The 18,238-nt window shown below is 36.6% G+C and overlaps 1 protein-coding gene across 1 annotated transcript in view; it reads left to right on the forward strand.

The window, feature by feature from the left end:
* The first annotated feature begins 136 nt into the window (after positions 1–136).
* The window catches only part of TRMT1L (tRNA methyltransferase 1 like), a 37,698-nt gene continuing 19,596 nt past the window's right edge, over positions 137–18,238 (forward strand). The window contains exons 1-8 of the mRNA XM_060091143.1: positions 137–614; positions 2,267–2,404; positions 5,208–5,318; positions 6,633–6,746; positions 9,644–9,708; positions 11,865–11,994; positions 13,452–13,575; positions 14,065–14,144. Coding sequence (XP_059947126.1) covers positions 371–614; positions 2,267–2,404; positions 5,208–5,318; positions 6,633–6,746; positions 9,644–9,708; positions 11,865–11,994; positions 13,452–13,575; positions 14,065–14,144 — 1,006 coding nt within the window. The 5' untranslated portion in view covers positions 137–370. The remainder of the gene's footprint in view (positions 615–2,266; positions 2,405–5,207; positions 5,319–6,632; positions 6,747–9,643; positions 9,709–11,864; positions 11,995–13,451; positions 13,576–14,064; positions 14,145–18,238) is intronic.

Raw genomic sequence — 18,238 nt, forward strand, 5'->3', positions numbered from 1 at the left:
GCCCTGGGTATTGCAGTTTTGGCTGGATTCGGTGGTTGACGCCTGGGACGGAGACGCACCGCGGAAACGGAACTCTCTGACCTCATTGGACGCCGTCACCAGCCCGCTCCTGCGCAGTCTGGGCTGGCGTCGTAACGTCTCGGGGAAAAGGAAGCGGATGGGACCGCGAATCGCTGTCTGTTGCTTTTTATTTTTCTGCTGACTGGATTTGGTCCCTGGTTCTTCGTCTTTTGTCTGTTGCACGCATCCCGCCCTCCCCATTTGCTTCCCCACTCCTCGGATCCGGCCCTCTGGGCTTTCACGCCAGTTGTCTCACCCCGCCGTGAGCCCCTCCTGGTCCCCGGTCGGGCCTGGCAAGGAGGCGGTAACTATGGAGAATATGGCGGAGGAGGAGCTGCTGCCCCAGGAGAAGGAGGAGGAGGAGGAGGTGGAAGTGGCCCAGGTCCAGGTCCCGACCCCGGCCCTGGACTCGGCTCGGGTCCCAGCTCCGGCCCCGGATTCGGCTCCGGCCTCGGCCCCGACTCCGGCCTCGGCTCCAGTCCCAGCCCCTGCCCTGGCCCAGGCTCCGACCCTGTCCCCGTCCCTAGCCTCTGCCCCTGATGAGGCTGAAAGCAGTAAGTGCAGGAGGCCCAGATCTGTCTGCCGCAGGAGAAGCGAGAAAGTGCGCCTTGCTGGGAAGTAGGGGAGGCCCTTCTCCCCTGGGATGGTTTTTGTGGGGGAAAGCAGTTTTAGAGAAATGGGGGGAGGAAGGAGGAACCCGTATAGCGGGTAAAACGGGTGTAGGATGGGGGAAGGCATCTCCACAAACCTTGGGGACCTCACAGTGAAGGATCTGTGGGGGGCAGGTGTGCTGCAGATAGAAGGAAATAATGAGGTTGTGGGCTTCTTCGTTAAAGGGAGTCTTTTTTTGGTACAAAAATTAGAAGTTACACCTAATTTGGTAGTTTCCCTCTCAGCCCCGTCTGCCATGGTTCACTAAGTCCTTTAAAACAGGATAGAGTAACCGAGGCAACCTGTTTACTGTAGTAGATGCTAACTGCCAAGATTTAGCAGCCGTTGCTGTCAATTAGCTTTTGTGCCTCGACAGAGGCAAGAGATGGGTTTTTCTCATTATTTCATTTTCTTTAGCAGCTTGCTTCCAAAAAGAATTTGAGACTGATGAATAGTTTAAGAAAGAGTCGGCTAAATTACAGATGTCTTCCCTCAGACATAAATACCAATTGAATTTTGTACGTTTTCCCATCAGAAGTCGGCTGTTGAAAATTAATAGCCCGTATTATTGTGCTTCTGAATGTGCTTGCATGTTTTCTAAGTGATGATTTATTGGACCATAAAGGAATTTAAAAGATTGATAAGTAACACTTAAGAATCTTCTGAACATTTTCAAATGTAAGGTCTAAGAAAGTTTTCTTTAAAAATTTAGTCCCAAAATTGACCTTTATGCTCTTTCTGAATCATAACAAAATATCTTAAATTAATTCGTTGTCTTTCCTACTTCTAAGCCAGTTGTGAGATTAATGTTTATAAAACATTTGGACAGTTATAATCTAATAGAATTATTTTACATTTTTTTTTTTTTTTCTTTTTGCGGTATGCGGGCCTCTCACTGTCGTGGCCTCTCCCGTTGCGGAGCACAGGCTCCGGATGCGCAGGCCCAGCGGCCATGGCTCACGGGCCCAGCCGCTCCGCGGCATATGGGATCCTCCCAGACCGGGGCACGAACCCGTATCCCCTGCATCGGCAGGCGGACTCTCAACCACTGCGCCACCAGGGAGGCCCTATTTTACAATTTTAAAACAACATATAAATTGTTATAGTAGATTTAAGAGTAGGGCAGATCACAGAAAAGACAAAGTCAGCAGGCCTCTGGTAGGCTCTTCCTCAATCACAGAAGATCAGAGCTAGTAGGTGCAAAATAAGGCCAGTTGTTTCTTCATCCACAACTACAATGAGGGAGGAGGAGGAACACTCTCCTGAGTAAGGTATCCTCCCTAACTCATCTCTAGATGGGATATTTTTATGTTTATCAGAAGTGGTTGAACAGCTTTAGGGAATGCATGCCTTCTCCACCTCCCCACCATGAAGAATATGTTGAATATAGTTTGGAAAGATTTCTTCATATATTCCAAAATTTACAAGTATGTAATCTGAAGAATGCATGATGTTTGAGAAACCTAAAAAATGCATTGCTGGGACAAGTAGGTAATGACTGAGAATCTGAAATGCATTAGAAACATATTAATCACATTTTAAAAATTATTTTTAGATGGTCTAGTTAGCCCTCTGAAATCAGTCTTAACTGGGCAAGATGAAGATGGCATATCTGAAATAGAATTGAAAACTGAGGAAAAAGAAGTTTTAAAAGAACCTCCTAGCATCTTGGACTCATCTGATTTAACAAGAGGTTTGCCTATTGACTTCTGGATTAGTGTGTTACAAAAAGATTGAGTGATTTTAAGTACAGATTGATAACTACTGTGTTGAACCAGAAAGTGATTTCAGAGATGTACATAGGCATATCAGGACTCTTTAGACAGATCTTTTAGAGCTTACTTCAATAGCGGGCCACAGGATTTTCAGTTTTCTAGCTTACCAGGCCCCTTTCACTTACTTTGTACTACTTAGTAGTTGGAATGATTTAAATAAGCACATCGTTATGTAGCACTATATATCTTGTTTTACACACACAGATCTTTGAACTATGGAAGCCAAAAGCTTTCATGATTTCAAATTATATAGGTTGGTTTGTACACGTGGATTCATTGCCTGAATCTTACTAGACAGTAAGGTCAGACACCTAACAATTAAAGGTTTTTGTAATGTGGGAAAAATTTTTACCTGTTTATAGAAATCATCTCATTGTAAGTCATTTGAACAATACCTGATATAAGAAGTTAAACAATAGCATTTGTTGCTCCTTGTTTTTCTCATTTTAGAATTAGGTAAAAATTGTTTTTTTAATAAATTTTAGCAGGAATGTCTGACAGTGCTGAATTGAATTCCAAAATTATTGACTCAGTGTGCTACTGCATCCAAAAAGACTAATGATTTTTGTAAACAATTAGTTTAAAACTTTAGTGCCTGTGGTGTGCAAGTTACTGCACTAGGCACTTAACTGTTATAAAGATGAATAAGACATAGCCCTTGCCTACTTACTGCTTATTTGTAGGGGAGACAAACAAGAGCACAAATTATACAGAAGGAAAACAAAGCAACTGGGCATGAAGCTTGGAGAGGGATAGGCAGGAAGACAGCAGTGCCGAGAAATTGTATAATCTAATTATATAATTAATACTAGAGAGCCTTGTGGTTTACCCCCACTGACTCCTATCTCACTGGGGATCCTTTCCTGTCAGTTACATCTCCTAGTCTTGCATATTCAGGATTCCACTTTGTAAATGTTCCTTTCCTTGGGGCTACACATATTCAGGTCTCTCTATCCTTAAAAAGAAAGAAAAAACAAGTTATAATCCCATCCATCTCCTTTTTTATACTACCAAACTTCTTGAAAAAAATAATCTATGCTGATTTTCTATACTTGGTTTCTCCTTCCAATCCCATTTGTACTCTGACACCTCACTGAACCTTCTTTCTTAAAGGTCACTAGAGACTTGCTAAATACTAAATCCAGTGGTCTTTTCTTGATCTCTGCAACTATTTGTGATACTTACTGTTGAGCATTTCTCTTTTACAGTCTCTTCTCTCTTGGCTTCTGCATTATCTTGATTCTCCATACCATTTTTCCTTTTTGAATGTACCCTCTTGATTTTCCTCAACGTCTCTTACAAATATCTACATACCTCCATACCTCACTTACAAATTGTATCCATTTATATTAATCAGTAGTGGGTTCAGTAGCATTGGGGAATGCAACCCACACATGACTTACTCAAGAATGTTAAATATATTTTGGAAAGATTTATTCATATATTCCAAAATTTACAGGTATGTAATTTGAAGAATGTATAATATTTGAGTAACCCAAAAATGTGTTACTGGGACTGAGTTTTGGCTTTTTTCTTCTCTGTTTCACAACATTTTTCCCTTACGCTTTCTTATTCATGCTCATAGTTTCACCTAATGTGTATTTATGAGTTATATCTATTCAGAATCCCTCCTGAGCTCCAAAAACAATTCAACTGCCTACTGGACTTGAGTACCTAATACCAGTAGTAATCAAACACTGTGTAAAAAACCTAAATTCCCTTGTCTCCTCTTTCTTCTTCCTTTCTGCCAAAAGTGTTTTCTGCTTCCTTTATTGGTTAACAGTATTACTAAATCTCAGGATCATCCTTTAATCTTCACCTTTACTTTCACATCCCAAGTTCTTTGCTTCTTTTTTTACCTTCTCTTCTCCAGTACTTTTCTGTTACTAATTTCTCACCTCAATTATTGATCCTTGGTACTACAGCCAGAGATAACCTCCTGAAATGCATTCAAATCATGTCTTTGATTTCCTCGGAAACCTGAATTAACATTGCCTGAAGAGTAAAGTCCAAACTAACTTGCATAGAATTTATGTCTTCCATGATACATTTTTGGCTGCATATCTTTCTACCAACTCTATCCCCCAAACATACTACTTTCCAGCCAGGAGTGGTATAGAGGTGGCTGTGTATTTTTACACCACATGCCTTCGTTTATTAGGTTACTTCAGTTTATAAGGCCTGACACCAAATCTCTACTTATTGAAATTCTATTCATACCTTACAAAATTCTCTTCATACCCTAAATTTCAGTCAAATGCCACTTCTTCAGTGAAGACATTCCCAGGGGCACTTGTTGGAATGAATTACTTCTTCCTCTGGAGGCCACCATTATATTACCTTTACCCCTAATGTTCATTTCACCCTGCCTTGTGTTCTAGTTAGTAGTTAATGTGTTAATCTCTCTCACCTGGTTGAAAGTTCTTTGAAAACAGGAAACATGGCTTCAGTGTTTTGTACAGACTAGAACCTTTCTTTTGTAGAATTATATTGAATAATAAGATAGAATTTGAAAGCTGTGAGGTTACACAGCGGAGTTTTTTCCCCAACTCTGCCTTCTTAGGCACACTTGTCATTTTATAAACTGAGTTTCCCATCTAGGTACTAGGGCACTGAGCTATAGGAAATAAAAGTGTAAAATTCCATGTGACACGATCAAATAAAAATGAAGTTGGAATATTGTTAAAGCATAATTTTCTAACTCTTAAAATTTCCTTTCAGAGAGACACATCTCAATTCAAAGGCAGCTTGCTGATCTAGAGAAGTTAGCTTTCGTAACTGAAGGGGATTTTGACTCTGCCAGTTCACTGAACTCAGATAATCTTGATGCAGGTATTTCCATGATTTGAAAATGTGTTTTTTCTCAGTTTCTAATGATTTGTCATCTTTCAACACATGAAAATTTTTCTAAGCATAGACTTGTTTATTTTCACTGAACTAGAGCAGAAGTGAAATAATGGTTTTTTACTTAGAAAATTATAGCCTTCTATATGCAGAGGTGCTATGAGATAAGTTATTTCACAACTTCTCAAGGAAATTACAGTCTCATGGATATATAAGGGCTTTGTATGCTAAAAGTTAGGAATTACATTTTACTATGAGTAACAGAAATCCAAAAAGTAGTCTGGAGGCTTATATTCTCTCATGTAAAAGAAGTCCCAAGGCTGGCAATTTAGGGCTGGTACAGAGTTTCACAATGTTGTCAGCGCCCCAAGCTCTTCTTTTTATACTTTGCCATCCTTAGTGCTTGGATTCCATCCTCAAGATCTCCTCACAGTTTTTTGAAGTAGGCAGAGTATATATATATATATAAAAAAATAAATAAATAAAATTGTGCTTATACTTGCCATGTGCTATGTGTGAAAGATATTTGTTGGATTAAAAATTGAGTTATTATTTCTGTATATTTTACTGCTTTAAACCTGGATTTGAGATTTTTATTCTTTTGTATACTATCAAAGTTTTTATTAAGATACATTACATTTCTAATTAAATAAAACTTATTTAATACATAATCTTTCCAAGAATATGTTAATAAAGAAGGAAGAACTTACAAATTTAGTAACAGGATACAGTGGTTGTAACCATGACCCCAGTCTCAGAATAGCAATTATATAGGATCCAAGGTACTCCTTCCACTTCCTTCTTCCATTTTTCTAACTCCGCACATTAACTATTTTTGTTGCTGCTAGAGTAGAAGAGTATCAGAGCAGATACTTATGCTCTCTGCCCAGCTCCTAGCCCTCTGGGAGTGTGACAACTGCTGCCTTTTCTCCTGCCCAAAGTACAGAATGACATTCTCTCTGACAGGCTCTTTGGCTGGAGGGATATCATGTAGTTTATCACTTCCTCATCCTCTCTGTTCCCAGTGGCAACAAGGCTATCTGCTAGCCACAGAGAGGAGAGTTTTAGGTAAAAAAAATAAGTCACTAACCATGTGCTAAAACAACTATTGTTAAGTACCTGCTGAGGCAGGAATGACTTCTCCCTAATGTTAAGAAAGATATTTTCTAAGGTGTGTGAGTGTGTGTTTTGGGGGGTAATGGGCAGAGGCAAGAGAGGTTCCCCGTTACTTCTTTTGTAGCTAAATTTAAGCATTAATAGCTAGTATATTCTTTGCTTTATTAGTTTCTTTTCCTTTAACAGGAAACAAACAGGCTTGTCCATTGTGCCCCAAGGAAAAATTCAGAGCTTGTAATAGTCATAAGCTTCATCGTCACCTTCAAAATTTACACTGGAAAGTCTCAGTTGAATTTGAAGGTTAGTATTTTTGTGCTTGCTGAAAGTGATGTAAACGAAATTAAAGATTTGGTACCAGTTTTGGCATTTTAATGAAAACATAATCAAATATTTTCAGTTTAAAATTATGAGGGATTAATGCCCCTCTTTTAATGTATTTATTAATAAAAGACCATATAGCTCTCTAGGCAATAGATAGATGTGACACCAATAGTTTTGTGTGGCAAACATTTATTAAGCATCTCTTCTGTATGGGGTACCTGCTTGGCGCTGAAGATCCACGTTACTTATTGAACCATGTTTTAATAAGTTATACTTTTCCTTTTATATTAGAACAACTACAATTTTACACATATTTTTGAAGATATAATAAATGTAGTAAAACAAGAAAATAAAATAATTGGTATGAATATTGGAAAAAAAAAGAAGCATCTTTTTTTTTCTGCTGATGGCTTAAAAAAGCCAGTTGATGAGAGTATTTGTAACAGTGGTGAGATACAAGATTGATCAGTCTCTCTACTCTAGACAAATGGAAATTAGAAAAAAAACAATTATAATAGTGACAAAAATGACACAATTTGAGGGAGTAAGTTTAACAGGAGGACTCAAAGAAATGAATAAAGTTGAAGAAAAAAAACATCTTACCAAGTTAAAATACTTCTTAGAGACAGTGAATTATTAGATTCTGAGATAGTGAATTATATATTACAGCATTTTTGGAAAGAGATCTGGCAACATTTTAAAAATTTAAAATATTCATCCACCAGGCACTCCCTTTCCTAGGAATAAAAGCAGCAATACACAAGGATAGGTGTACAAGAATATTCATTGCAGCATGTGCTTAGTGACAAAAACTTGGAACTAAAATAAGAGATTGAATAAATTATGGTATGTACATACCACAAAATATTATGCAGCCATTGAAAAGAGTATATTAGATCTGTACCAGTTTACTTGGAAGGATTTCCATGGTAAACTACTAATGAAAATAGCAATATATGGGATAAAACCAAAAAGTACCCCCCCAAAAAAAGCCCTAAATATCAATCTTAAACATGTATATACTTATATTTGTATATGATTATATAAGTATAGTCATTGTTAAATGTGCTTATCTGGGATTTCAACCAGACTGAATGAAATAGCCATTATAAGACACCCAAAAAAAGAAGCCAGAACTATACAGAATTATTTTCTTAGATTATCACTAATTACTTAGAGAAAAGGGAATTAGAGACAAATTCAGAAGCCGTATGTTTAATTATTTATAAGAATGTATAGTAAACCATATTGACTTCTTATCAAAAAGGAAAGATCTCATTTTAATTACAAAGGTCTCTTTCGTTTGCTTTATTTAAGCCATTGTTTAATCTTTAGGTTTGGTCTCCCTCCTCCAAGTTATTCTTTTCTCTTTGATGGCTCATAGTATTGCTTTACTCTGTCATGTACATTAGGTTGTTGGGTTCTTTCACATGGTGGTCATCTAGTAGATGGTGAACATGATAGATTTTGTCTTTGTGAGCAGGCTTCAGAGTAGTTGGCAAATATGTTGAATAAGATCTGCTGAAGGAATAGAAGTGAGATGAGGGAGAAAAAGCCAAGAATGCTTGTGTTTGAGACTTGAGCAACTAGAAAAATGCTGTCCTTTACTGGGATGGAGAAGACTGCATTAGGTATGAGAAAGAAGGACAGGTCCTCAGATTTAGGCATGCAAATGTTGAGATGCATCTAATGGAGATATCAAGTAGCCTGGAGGCTACATGAATCTAGACTTTGGGGAAAAGGTTTGGGCTAGAGATACATATTTCGGAGTTGTCAGAATATAGATGGTATTTAAAGCCGTAAGACTGGGTGGGATAACCTTAAGAGTACATAGAGGTGGAAAAAAGTTGTTGTCCAAGGTCTGAGTCCTGAGACACTTCAACATATACAAATAAATGATTGGATGTAAAGTATGAGAAGAAAGGAGTTAAAGATAACTTAGTTTTTGAATTGGGAGTAACTGGAAGGCATTATCATTCATTAAAAAGGTGAAAAAGAGACCTGGTTCAAGAGGAAATGAAAATTTTAGTCCTTGACAGTAGATTTTTTGGAGTTCTGTTGTTATTGGGTTTTTATTTGGTTTTGTTTTTTTTTACTTGGCTGTGTCACACGGCTTGTGGGATCTTAGTTCCCCAAACAGGGACCACGGATCAAACCCATGTGCCCTGCAGTGGAAGCATGGAGTCCTATCCACTGGACCACCAGGGAATTCCCCACAGTAGGTTTTGAAATAACCAGTCATATGTCTTCAATAGGCAATTGGAAGTAGAGATCTGGCCCTCAGGAATGAGTTGGTAAGAGAGCTATAATTTGGGATTCCTTCTCACAGGGGAGATAGTCGCAATCATGAAAGGCACTACAGTTACCAAGGAAATGAGAAAAAATTTATGTAGCACATCAAGCATACAGAAAATGTACATTTTCGACAATGAGAGAGGGAAAAGAATCTGTAAAGAAGATTAAGTAGGAAAGATGGGAAGAGAACTAAGATAGTGCTGTATCATAAATGAAGAAGAGGCTGTATAATGGTAAATGCAGCATAAGGCAGAGAAGATGAAGCCTAAGAAAAAGTCAAGATGGCAGAAAGACGATAAAACTGAGTCCCAAAGAAGCTAAATGACTAGACCAAGGTAACACAGATATTTTTGGCAGAACCAGATTTTGACCCTAGATCTCCTGTATTTGTTTTTATACTGTGTCATATACAGCAACTACATAAAACTAAGGCAATCTCATTCAAATAAACAATGACATTACAAATATAAGAATAATCTCAATTATTCTTATAAAATAAAATTTGCTAGTAATTTTTAATAATAATTGAATACTTAATGAACAGTGATAGACAAGCAGCAATTCTTCATTTTTCATTCTAGGTTACAGGATGTGCATCTGTCACTTACCTTGTCGACCAGTGAAACCAAACATTATTGGAGAACAGGTAATCACATGGTAGATTTTTTTTTTAGATTTAGCTGTCCCTAAAGAAAGTGCAATTTTGACTTGCTTTACAACTAAAATGTGCATATTCAGCAATGAGTTTAAGATTTTTTTTACAAGGGCTTTCCGATTACCATAGTAGGAAAAATATGAAATGTATGAAAGAAGTTGCTGTATTGAACTTTTCATTTTAAAGTTTTTAATTTCAGTCAGATCACCTGCTCTCTTGTGTTCAAAAGGAAAATTAACCCACTTACTAATTTTGCAATGGAGATTTTTAAATAGTAATTTTTTTGTTTCAAAATAAATTTTGATCATGGAATAAGAGCCTTTAATTTCTGTGGTTTAGTAAATATCTTAATATGTGTCGATTCATACTCATCCTCCCTATGTTCTTCCTCTTAATTTGTCAAAGGACAGAATGAAGAAACTTTCTGAAATCTCACTAACTTTTTTTAAAAAGTATGTGTGTTTACTTTTAGGATAGATTTGACCTTTGGGGAATACGAATTATAAAATATTTTATAGTGACACTATCCTGAATGCACATTAGTTTAATGGGTCCTCATTATTAATTTTCCTTTCAAGTCACTAAAAAAAGTAAAGAACTGGGGGGGAAAAAACAAACATTTCTTAAGTAGTTAGGATAATGCTTAGTCCATTAACCCTATCTAAGATATTTTGAATATGATAACCACAGTGCCATAAGGAACCTTGTGCAATGTTCTTGACTATTCTCTCCTTGCTCTATGATCCCAAGTAAATAGGACATAAGAGTAAAAAGGCATCAAAAGCAGGAAAGAGCTGTTGGAGTGGTGTTTTTGTTCTTAGCTAAATAAGGAACTATAAAGTGAGAATTTTTACTTGGAAAAATAGACTTTTTATTCTGTGTCTCTAACATTTCGTAGTGTGCTAGAACTAGCTCAATTTTCCAGAAATCTTGAATGCTCGTTGTTAAATGTGGCCATCATCAAAAATTAAATTATATAAACTTAAAAGTAAATAAATTATATTAAAAGCAAAGGTAATGAATACTCACAACTCACTACTTCCCATTTATTTTACTACATTTTACTTTTACCTGTGCTCTTAACGTTATTTATGTATTCTGTATCTGCACGGTGGCAGTGTTCTCTGGTATGATATTGCAAATCTCTTCCCAAATTCATGTTCAGTGATGTCACATTGGTAGCTTCTCATGTCACAGTTGTAGCTTGACATCGGCCATGGTAGAGTACATAAACCACAGACAGCTGCAGACACTACAAATCAGGGCTTTATTTTCCTGGAGAGCCAGTTGCTATACATCTACCAGCACATTGCTGCTAGTGTCATACCGTTTGTTAAGTGCTGCTTATAGAAGATAGAGTACAGTTATTTGCTGATTAGAATGAAAGGAAAAAACTAAGAAATTAAACTTGTGGCCTATTGTAAAGTAAGACTAAAAAGCATATGTAAATATAGGTAAGGAAGTAAAAATCCTTTCAAAGTCACATGGCAAAATGAATACTATCGGGCTTCCCTGGTGGCGCAGTGGTTGAGAGTCCACCTGCCGATGCCGGGGACACGGGTTCGTGCCCCGGTCCAGGAAGATCCCACATGCCGCGGAGCGGCTGGGCCCGTAAGCCATGGCCGCTGAGCCTGCGTGTCCGGAGCCTGTGCTCCGCAACGGGAGAGGCCACAAAAGTGAGAGGCCCGGGGCTTCCCTGGTGGCGCAGTGGTTGGGAGTCTGCCTGCTAATGCAGGGGACACGGGTTCGAGCCCTGGTCTGGGAGGATCCCGCATGCCGCGGAGCGGCTGGGCCCGTGAGCCACAACTGCTGAGCCTGCATGTCTGGAGCCTGTGCTCTGCAACGGGAGAGGCCCCAATAGTGAGAGGCCCACGCACCGCGATGAAGAGTGGCCCCCGCTTGCCACAACTAGAGAAAGCCCTCGCACAGAAATGAAGACCCAACACAGCAAAAATAAATAAAATAAATTTAAAAAAAAAAGTGAGAGGCCCGCATACCGCAAAAAAAAAAAAAAAAAAAGAATACTATCTTCTATACGTTAAACCCTAAATACACTAACATACATAAATTTACAACATTAAATAAACTTTTATTTCATGGACTTGGTAACTTATTTATGTATTTAAATTAAATACTCTGTTTGATAGATATCCAGTAAAATGGGAGCCCATTATCATTGTATTATTTGTTCAGCAACAATCACCAGAAGGACGGATATGCTAGGACATGTTAGGCGCCATGTGAATAAAGGAGAGACTAAATCCACGTATATTGCTGGTAAGTTGAGCAATCTTATTAACATGTTAATAAGTAAATTCTTAAACAATGGTCTAATTATTCTTTTCAGATATCAGGCAGACAAAATACAGTGACTTAACCAAATCATTTAGTTAACTACTAATCTGTCAGGTTTTGTTTTGTTTCTGTGAGACTCCCAACAATATTCAGCTGTTCTCAATTTAATAGATATATTTAATATCTGGGATAGATATTAAATATGGGTAGAAAAAAGTAACTGATGTTCAAGTAAATATAGGTATCTTAATGAAAGACTATAGAATTTTATTACGAATGACGGCTCCTGTACCAATAACTGTGTTATACTTATTATCGAAAAACACTGGAAAAAGGAGGTAGAGTGATATATAAAGACTCTTTATTATCCTGAGTGATATCAAGTTATTAGTAGCTTGTTAATACTGAGACAGTTCCTTCTCAAGAGTTACGAATTAAGCCCTCCTGCCCTAAGGCATCCATTATATGTAATGAATGAACTTCTCTGTTATACATCTAGAATGGTACTCTGGACCTTCCCTTTAAGAATTGAAAAAAAATGTCACTGAAATAATTATTTGAAGGGCTTAATTTGCTCACAGAACCTGGTTTGAGAAAGGCTGATCTTGTGAGATATGTAACTTGACACTTTGTTGAGTATAGAAAGATATATAACACAACACTAGGAAAGATTACTTTTATTTGGCATTGTAGAAAGGTAAATATGGTTCCCATTTAGTTAACATTCTGATAGTAATGTTATCAAGAAATCCAAACATAGAGAATCTCAATTATATTTCCCCCACACATATTACATGTCTCCTTTCTTAAATATTTAAAATATATTCACACAAACACATCACTGTTTCATTTGGGTTTATAGCTAAATGATTCTAAATGTATATTAAATGTAGAATATTTTTTTACTTTAGCTTATAGCTGTTTGAATATAATTTGTGATTTAAAATCATAATTATGAGAAAGTGTTCGGAAGTCAAGCACATTCAGGAAATATAGTGACTCTTAGTCATCCATGCCAGCTAATGGAATGTAACTACACAGAAAGGTTAATTTTCTAATGTTTAAACCACAATAAAATATATTTAGCAACCAACCTATATAAACACAATGTAGTGTTTGATGAGTAATAAAGGTATTTTAGGATTTTGTGCTATCTTAGGTTGATTATTCTTAACTAGGTATACAGATATATTGATGTGCTAGACAGTTAAGATTTTAAGCTGACAAACTTTAATTCACCAAATACTTAACTGAGTACTACTCTTTTCCAGAGACAGTGCTAGGTAGGTCAGTTTGGGGGGGCTTTTTTGGCATCTACTCAACTGATTTCATTAACATGAAATATTATAAAGGAAGGTTATTTTTTTAATATATATTGTTTTTGATATTTAGAATTATTTTGTATTTCACTGGAAATCTTTTTTTTTTTGTAATTTTAGCTGCTGCTGCCAAACCACCTAATGAAATTTTGAAAGAGGCAGACACAGATGTACAAGTTTGTCCCAACTATTCTGTACCTCAGAAAACAGATTCCTATTTTAATCCCAAAATGAAACTAAATCGGTAAGATACATTGAAAACAGGGTTATAGGATGTTTCAAATAATTACAGATGTACCTTTTCTTAATCTTTTTGTTCTAATATATTGAAACTTAAAACTAGGTATAGATTGAAAATCATTTATTTTAGAATTTCCTCAGAATGATTGTTTTCTCTTTTATTTTTCTGCCAAACCAATTTCTTTCTCAGAGAGTAAAATAGGTCTAACTTTATATAATTAAATGAACATGTTGAGTAAGTTTGTGGGCAAGTTTTATTTATAAAATCATTATTCATCATGAATACTTGTTAAAAAAACCCAATTCGATTTGTAGTTTAATTTCACAGATTTTTAGTTCTTGTACTGTTAAGTAAGGAATATAATATTAGGTCTCTTTCGAAAATAGTTTGCATAGTAAATAGGAGCCCCATTTCTCACTATTCTTAAAATAAAATCTACAGTGATGAAACCATGGTGCTGTAAAATTATTTGATTGTTATACTTCCTTCTAGGCAGCTAATATTCTGTACACTGGCTGCTTTGGCTAAGGAACGAAAACCTTTGGAATGTCTAGATGCCTTTGGAGCTACTGGTATGTAATGAAGCCTTTTTGGAACCCCACTTTATCAGATCTGTACAGTATCTTTTCTTTCCCTTTTTTTTTCTTTTTGTTTAGCCACTTTGAAAACTAAGGGTTTGTTTATATCATGTGAACCTGAAGAGATTTTTTCCCCAGTTTTATTGAGAAATAATTGGCATACATCATTGTACAGGTATACACGTTTGAGGTGTACAGCATGATGATTTGCTTTACATATATTGTGAAATGATTACCACAATAGGTTCAGCTAACATCCATCATCTCACGTAGATACAATACCATAAGAAGAAAGAAGAAAAAATATTTCTCCTTGTGATGAGAACTCTTAGGATTTACCCTCTTAACGTTCCTATATACCAGTGTTACCTATACGTAGTCATCATGTTGTACATTTCACCCCTAGTACTTATTTATCTTATAATTGGAAATTTGTACTTTTTGCCCACCTTCCGGCACAGTATCTTTTCTTAGGAAATTTATATGGATATCATATGTAGCAAAATATTTTGATATAAAAAAAAGATCCAAGGTAAATTTTTTTATTGTGGAAAATTTTCAAATATATACAAAAGTAGAGCATATAATAAATGAATCCCTTTATATCCATCACTCACTTCAGAAATTACCAATTCATACTCAGTCTTTTCTATGTATTCCCATGCACTTTCCCTCATACTTCATTCCTCCATTCTATATCCCCATTATTTTGAAACAAATCACAGATCATTTCATCTGTAAATATTTCAATGGGATATGTAAAAGACAAGGACTTTTTAAAATTAAAACCCATATACCATATCACACCTAAAAAATTAAGAATAATTATTTAATATCATCAAATGTTTAGATATGCCTATTTCATAATTTTTTTAAATTCAAATCAGAATCCAAAGACTATATATTTCAATTGTTTAGTATGTCTCTTAAGTCTCTTTTTAATCTATATTACCTTCCATCATTTTGTGTGTATGTGTGATAATTATTTGTTGATATAACAGGTCATTTGCCCTGTAGAGTTTCCCACAGTCTAGATTTTTGCTGATTGCATTACCATGGTTCATATAAGATGAACCATCACATGGTTCCTCTATCTCTCGTATTTCTGTAAATTGGTAGTTGGATCTTCAGGTTTGATCAGATTCAGATAGGATTTTTTTTTTTTGCAAGAATACACATTTACTGCGATCAGTTATCAGTTGGTGTTTGGTTTTCTCTTTTTTGTGGTGCAGTAAATATTGCATAGTCATTAGGCAGTAGGGTAAGGTGAAATTTTAAAGATTGAGAACATTTTTCCCAAAAGGACTTAACAGTAGAGAAAAGATAATGGAAAAAGTAGAAAATTTCTAAGAAGCCACTTGTACCTAATCCACGTCTTACTTCTTAAAGGTTATAGGAGAGTATTCTTGGGAAGTTTGTACCAATAGGATGAAAGCATGACTTAGCTCTCCTTAAGTTCCTCTCCTCAGGGAGAAATAGTGGTTAAAAACATGGACTGTGGAATCAAACTGGCTGCATTCAAATCACAGCTTTATAACATGGCAGCTGTCTAACCACAGGAAATTTATGCTTCAGTTTCCTCATCTATCTAAAGGAGGGTACCCACCATAAAATAATGTGAAGATTAGGTAAATTAATACATGTAAAGAAATTGGAACAGTGTCTGGTATATAGCAAATGCTATAAAAGTATTCAGTATCATCATTATTGTATTATTACTACTTCTACTACCATCATCATCATCATTAGTAATGTCTCTTTAAATATGGTAAAAGTGATGAAGTAGTGATTTTAAGCTGATCACATCCTCTGAGCCAGTTGGATTTTTTTTTTTTTTAACATTTGTTTGTTTATTTGGCTGGGTTGGGTCTTTGTTGCAGCATGAAGCTTTGTTGCAGCATGAATATGCATGAAGCATATTCACTGCGGCATGTGGGATCTTTTGTTGTGGCACTCACTGTGGCGCAGGCTCTTCGTAGTGGCACGCAGGCTTCTCTACAGTTGTGACATGCGGGTTTTCTCTTCTCTAGTTGTGGCGTGGGCTCCAGAGCACATAGGCTCTGCAGTTTGCGGAACGCAGGCTCTCTAGTTGAGGTGGGTGAGCTGTAGTGTGGCGCACGGGCTTAGTTGCCCCACGGCATGTGGGATCTTAGTTCCCCGACCAGGGATCGAACCCACGTCCCCTGCATTGGAAGGCAGATTCTTTACCACTGGACCACCAGGGAAGTCCCACCAGTTGTATTTTAAATTTGAATCAGTTTTTACTCCTTTTCCTGTCACTGTCCCCACATACACTCAACCACCGATCTGTTCTAATTTTTCTTTTTTATTATGACTCATACTCCTTTTCGATTCCATATCCACCAATGTCATGATCTTTGGCAATGATATCTCTCCCACCCAGTCTGTCTTGTATGCTATTGCAAACAGCCCTTCCTCTGAAACACTGAATTGATAATATTACTTCTCAGTCAAAAAAAATCATGCATCTTTATTGCCTAAATAGAGTTCAGCATCTCAGATTGCAATTTAATATCCGCTATAATCTGACCCAACCTACTTTTCCAGATTTATTTCCCAGCATTTTCCCTGACACAACTTCTCTCTCTCTCTCTTTTTACATTCAATAAAATTTATTAAATGTCTATCCTAGACTGGGTACTATATATGTTTCTTGATAGTGGAGTCATTTTTTTTCTTTTTTTTCCTCCAGTTTTATTGAGATATAATTAACATATAACATTGTATAAGTTTTAGATATACAACATAATGATTAGCTATATGTATATATTGTAAAATGATCACCAAAAAAAATTAACATCCATCACCTCACATAGTTACAGATTTTTTTTTCCGCTTTTATGAGAACTTTTACGTTCTGCTTTCTTAGTCACTTTCCAGTAAACAGTACAGTATCATTAACTATAATCACCCTGCTATACATTATATCCCCAGAACATATTTATCTTATAACTGCAAGTCTGTACCCTTTGACCATATCCACCCAGTTCTCCCACCCTTCCAGTCTCCACCTCTGGCAGCCACAAATCCGATCTCCATTTCTATGAGTTTGGTTTTTTTAGATTCCACATATAAGTTAGATCATACAGTATTTGTCTTTCTCTGATTTATTTCACTTAGCATACTGCCTTCAGGGTCCATCCATGTAGTGTGAAATGGCAGGATTGCCTTCTGTTTTATGGCTGAATGGTATTCCACTGGGTATATATATATATATATATATATATATATATATATATATATATATACACACACCACATATTCTTTATTTATTCATCCATCTGTGGACACTTAGATTGTGTCCATGTCTTGGCTACTGTAAATAATGATGCAATGAACTACTCATTTTTTTACCTGAAATCACTAAAACTATCATTTAAGTAAGATCTTCTCAGCCTTTTCTTTTTAATGTGCCTTAGTAAACTTAAATCAAGCCATAGCAGTCATTTTGCATGTTTCCCCATCTCTAAAATGTGGATAGGGACTTCCCTGGTGGCACAGTGGTTAAGACTCCACGCCCCCAATGCAGGGGGCCCAGGTTTGATCCCTTGTCCAGGAACTAGATCCCACATGCATGATGCAACTAAGAGTTCGCATGCCACAACTAAGGAGCCAGTGAGCCGCAACTAAGGAGCCTGCCTGCTGCAACTAAGGAGCCTGCCTGCTGCAACTAAGGAGCCTAAGTGCCACAACTAAGAAGCTGGTGAGTCGCAACTAAGGAGCCCGCCTGCCACAACTAAGACCCAACACAACCAAATAAATAAATAAATATAAAATGTGAATGTTAGAACTTACTTCACAAGCTTGTTATAAGAATAGGAAAATATATGTAAAGACCATGGCACATAGTAAATGCTAACTTTTTACATTTATGAAGCACATGTAGGGAGAAGATGGTTAATACTTCCCGTAAATAGGGGTCTTTCTACTCCATATTGGCTAGGCTTGTGTCACCATCTCCCACTGTGTAGTGAATGTGCCTTATGACTCAAGTCCAATAGGAATAGAAAGCCTGTGAGAAGGGCCCTCTTGGTCTCAATTCCTCTTGGTCATTTGCTTACACATAC

Source organism: Mesoplodon densirostris, chromosome 2 (genome assembly GCF_025265405.1).
Source record: "Mesoplodon densirostris isolate mMesDen1 chromosome 2, mMesDen1 primary haplotype, whole genome shotgun sequence".
NCBI lineage: Eukaryota > Metazoa > Chordata > Mammalia > Artiodactyla > Ziphiidae > Mesoplodon > Mesoplodon densirostris.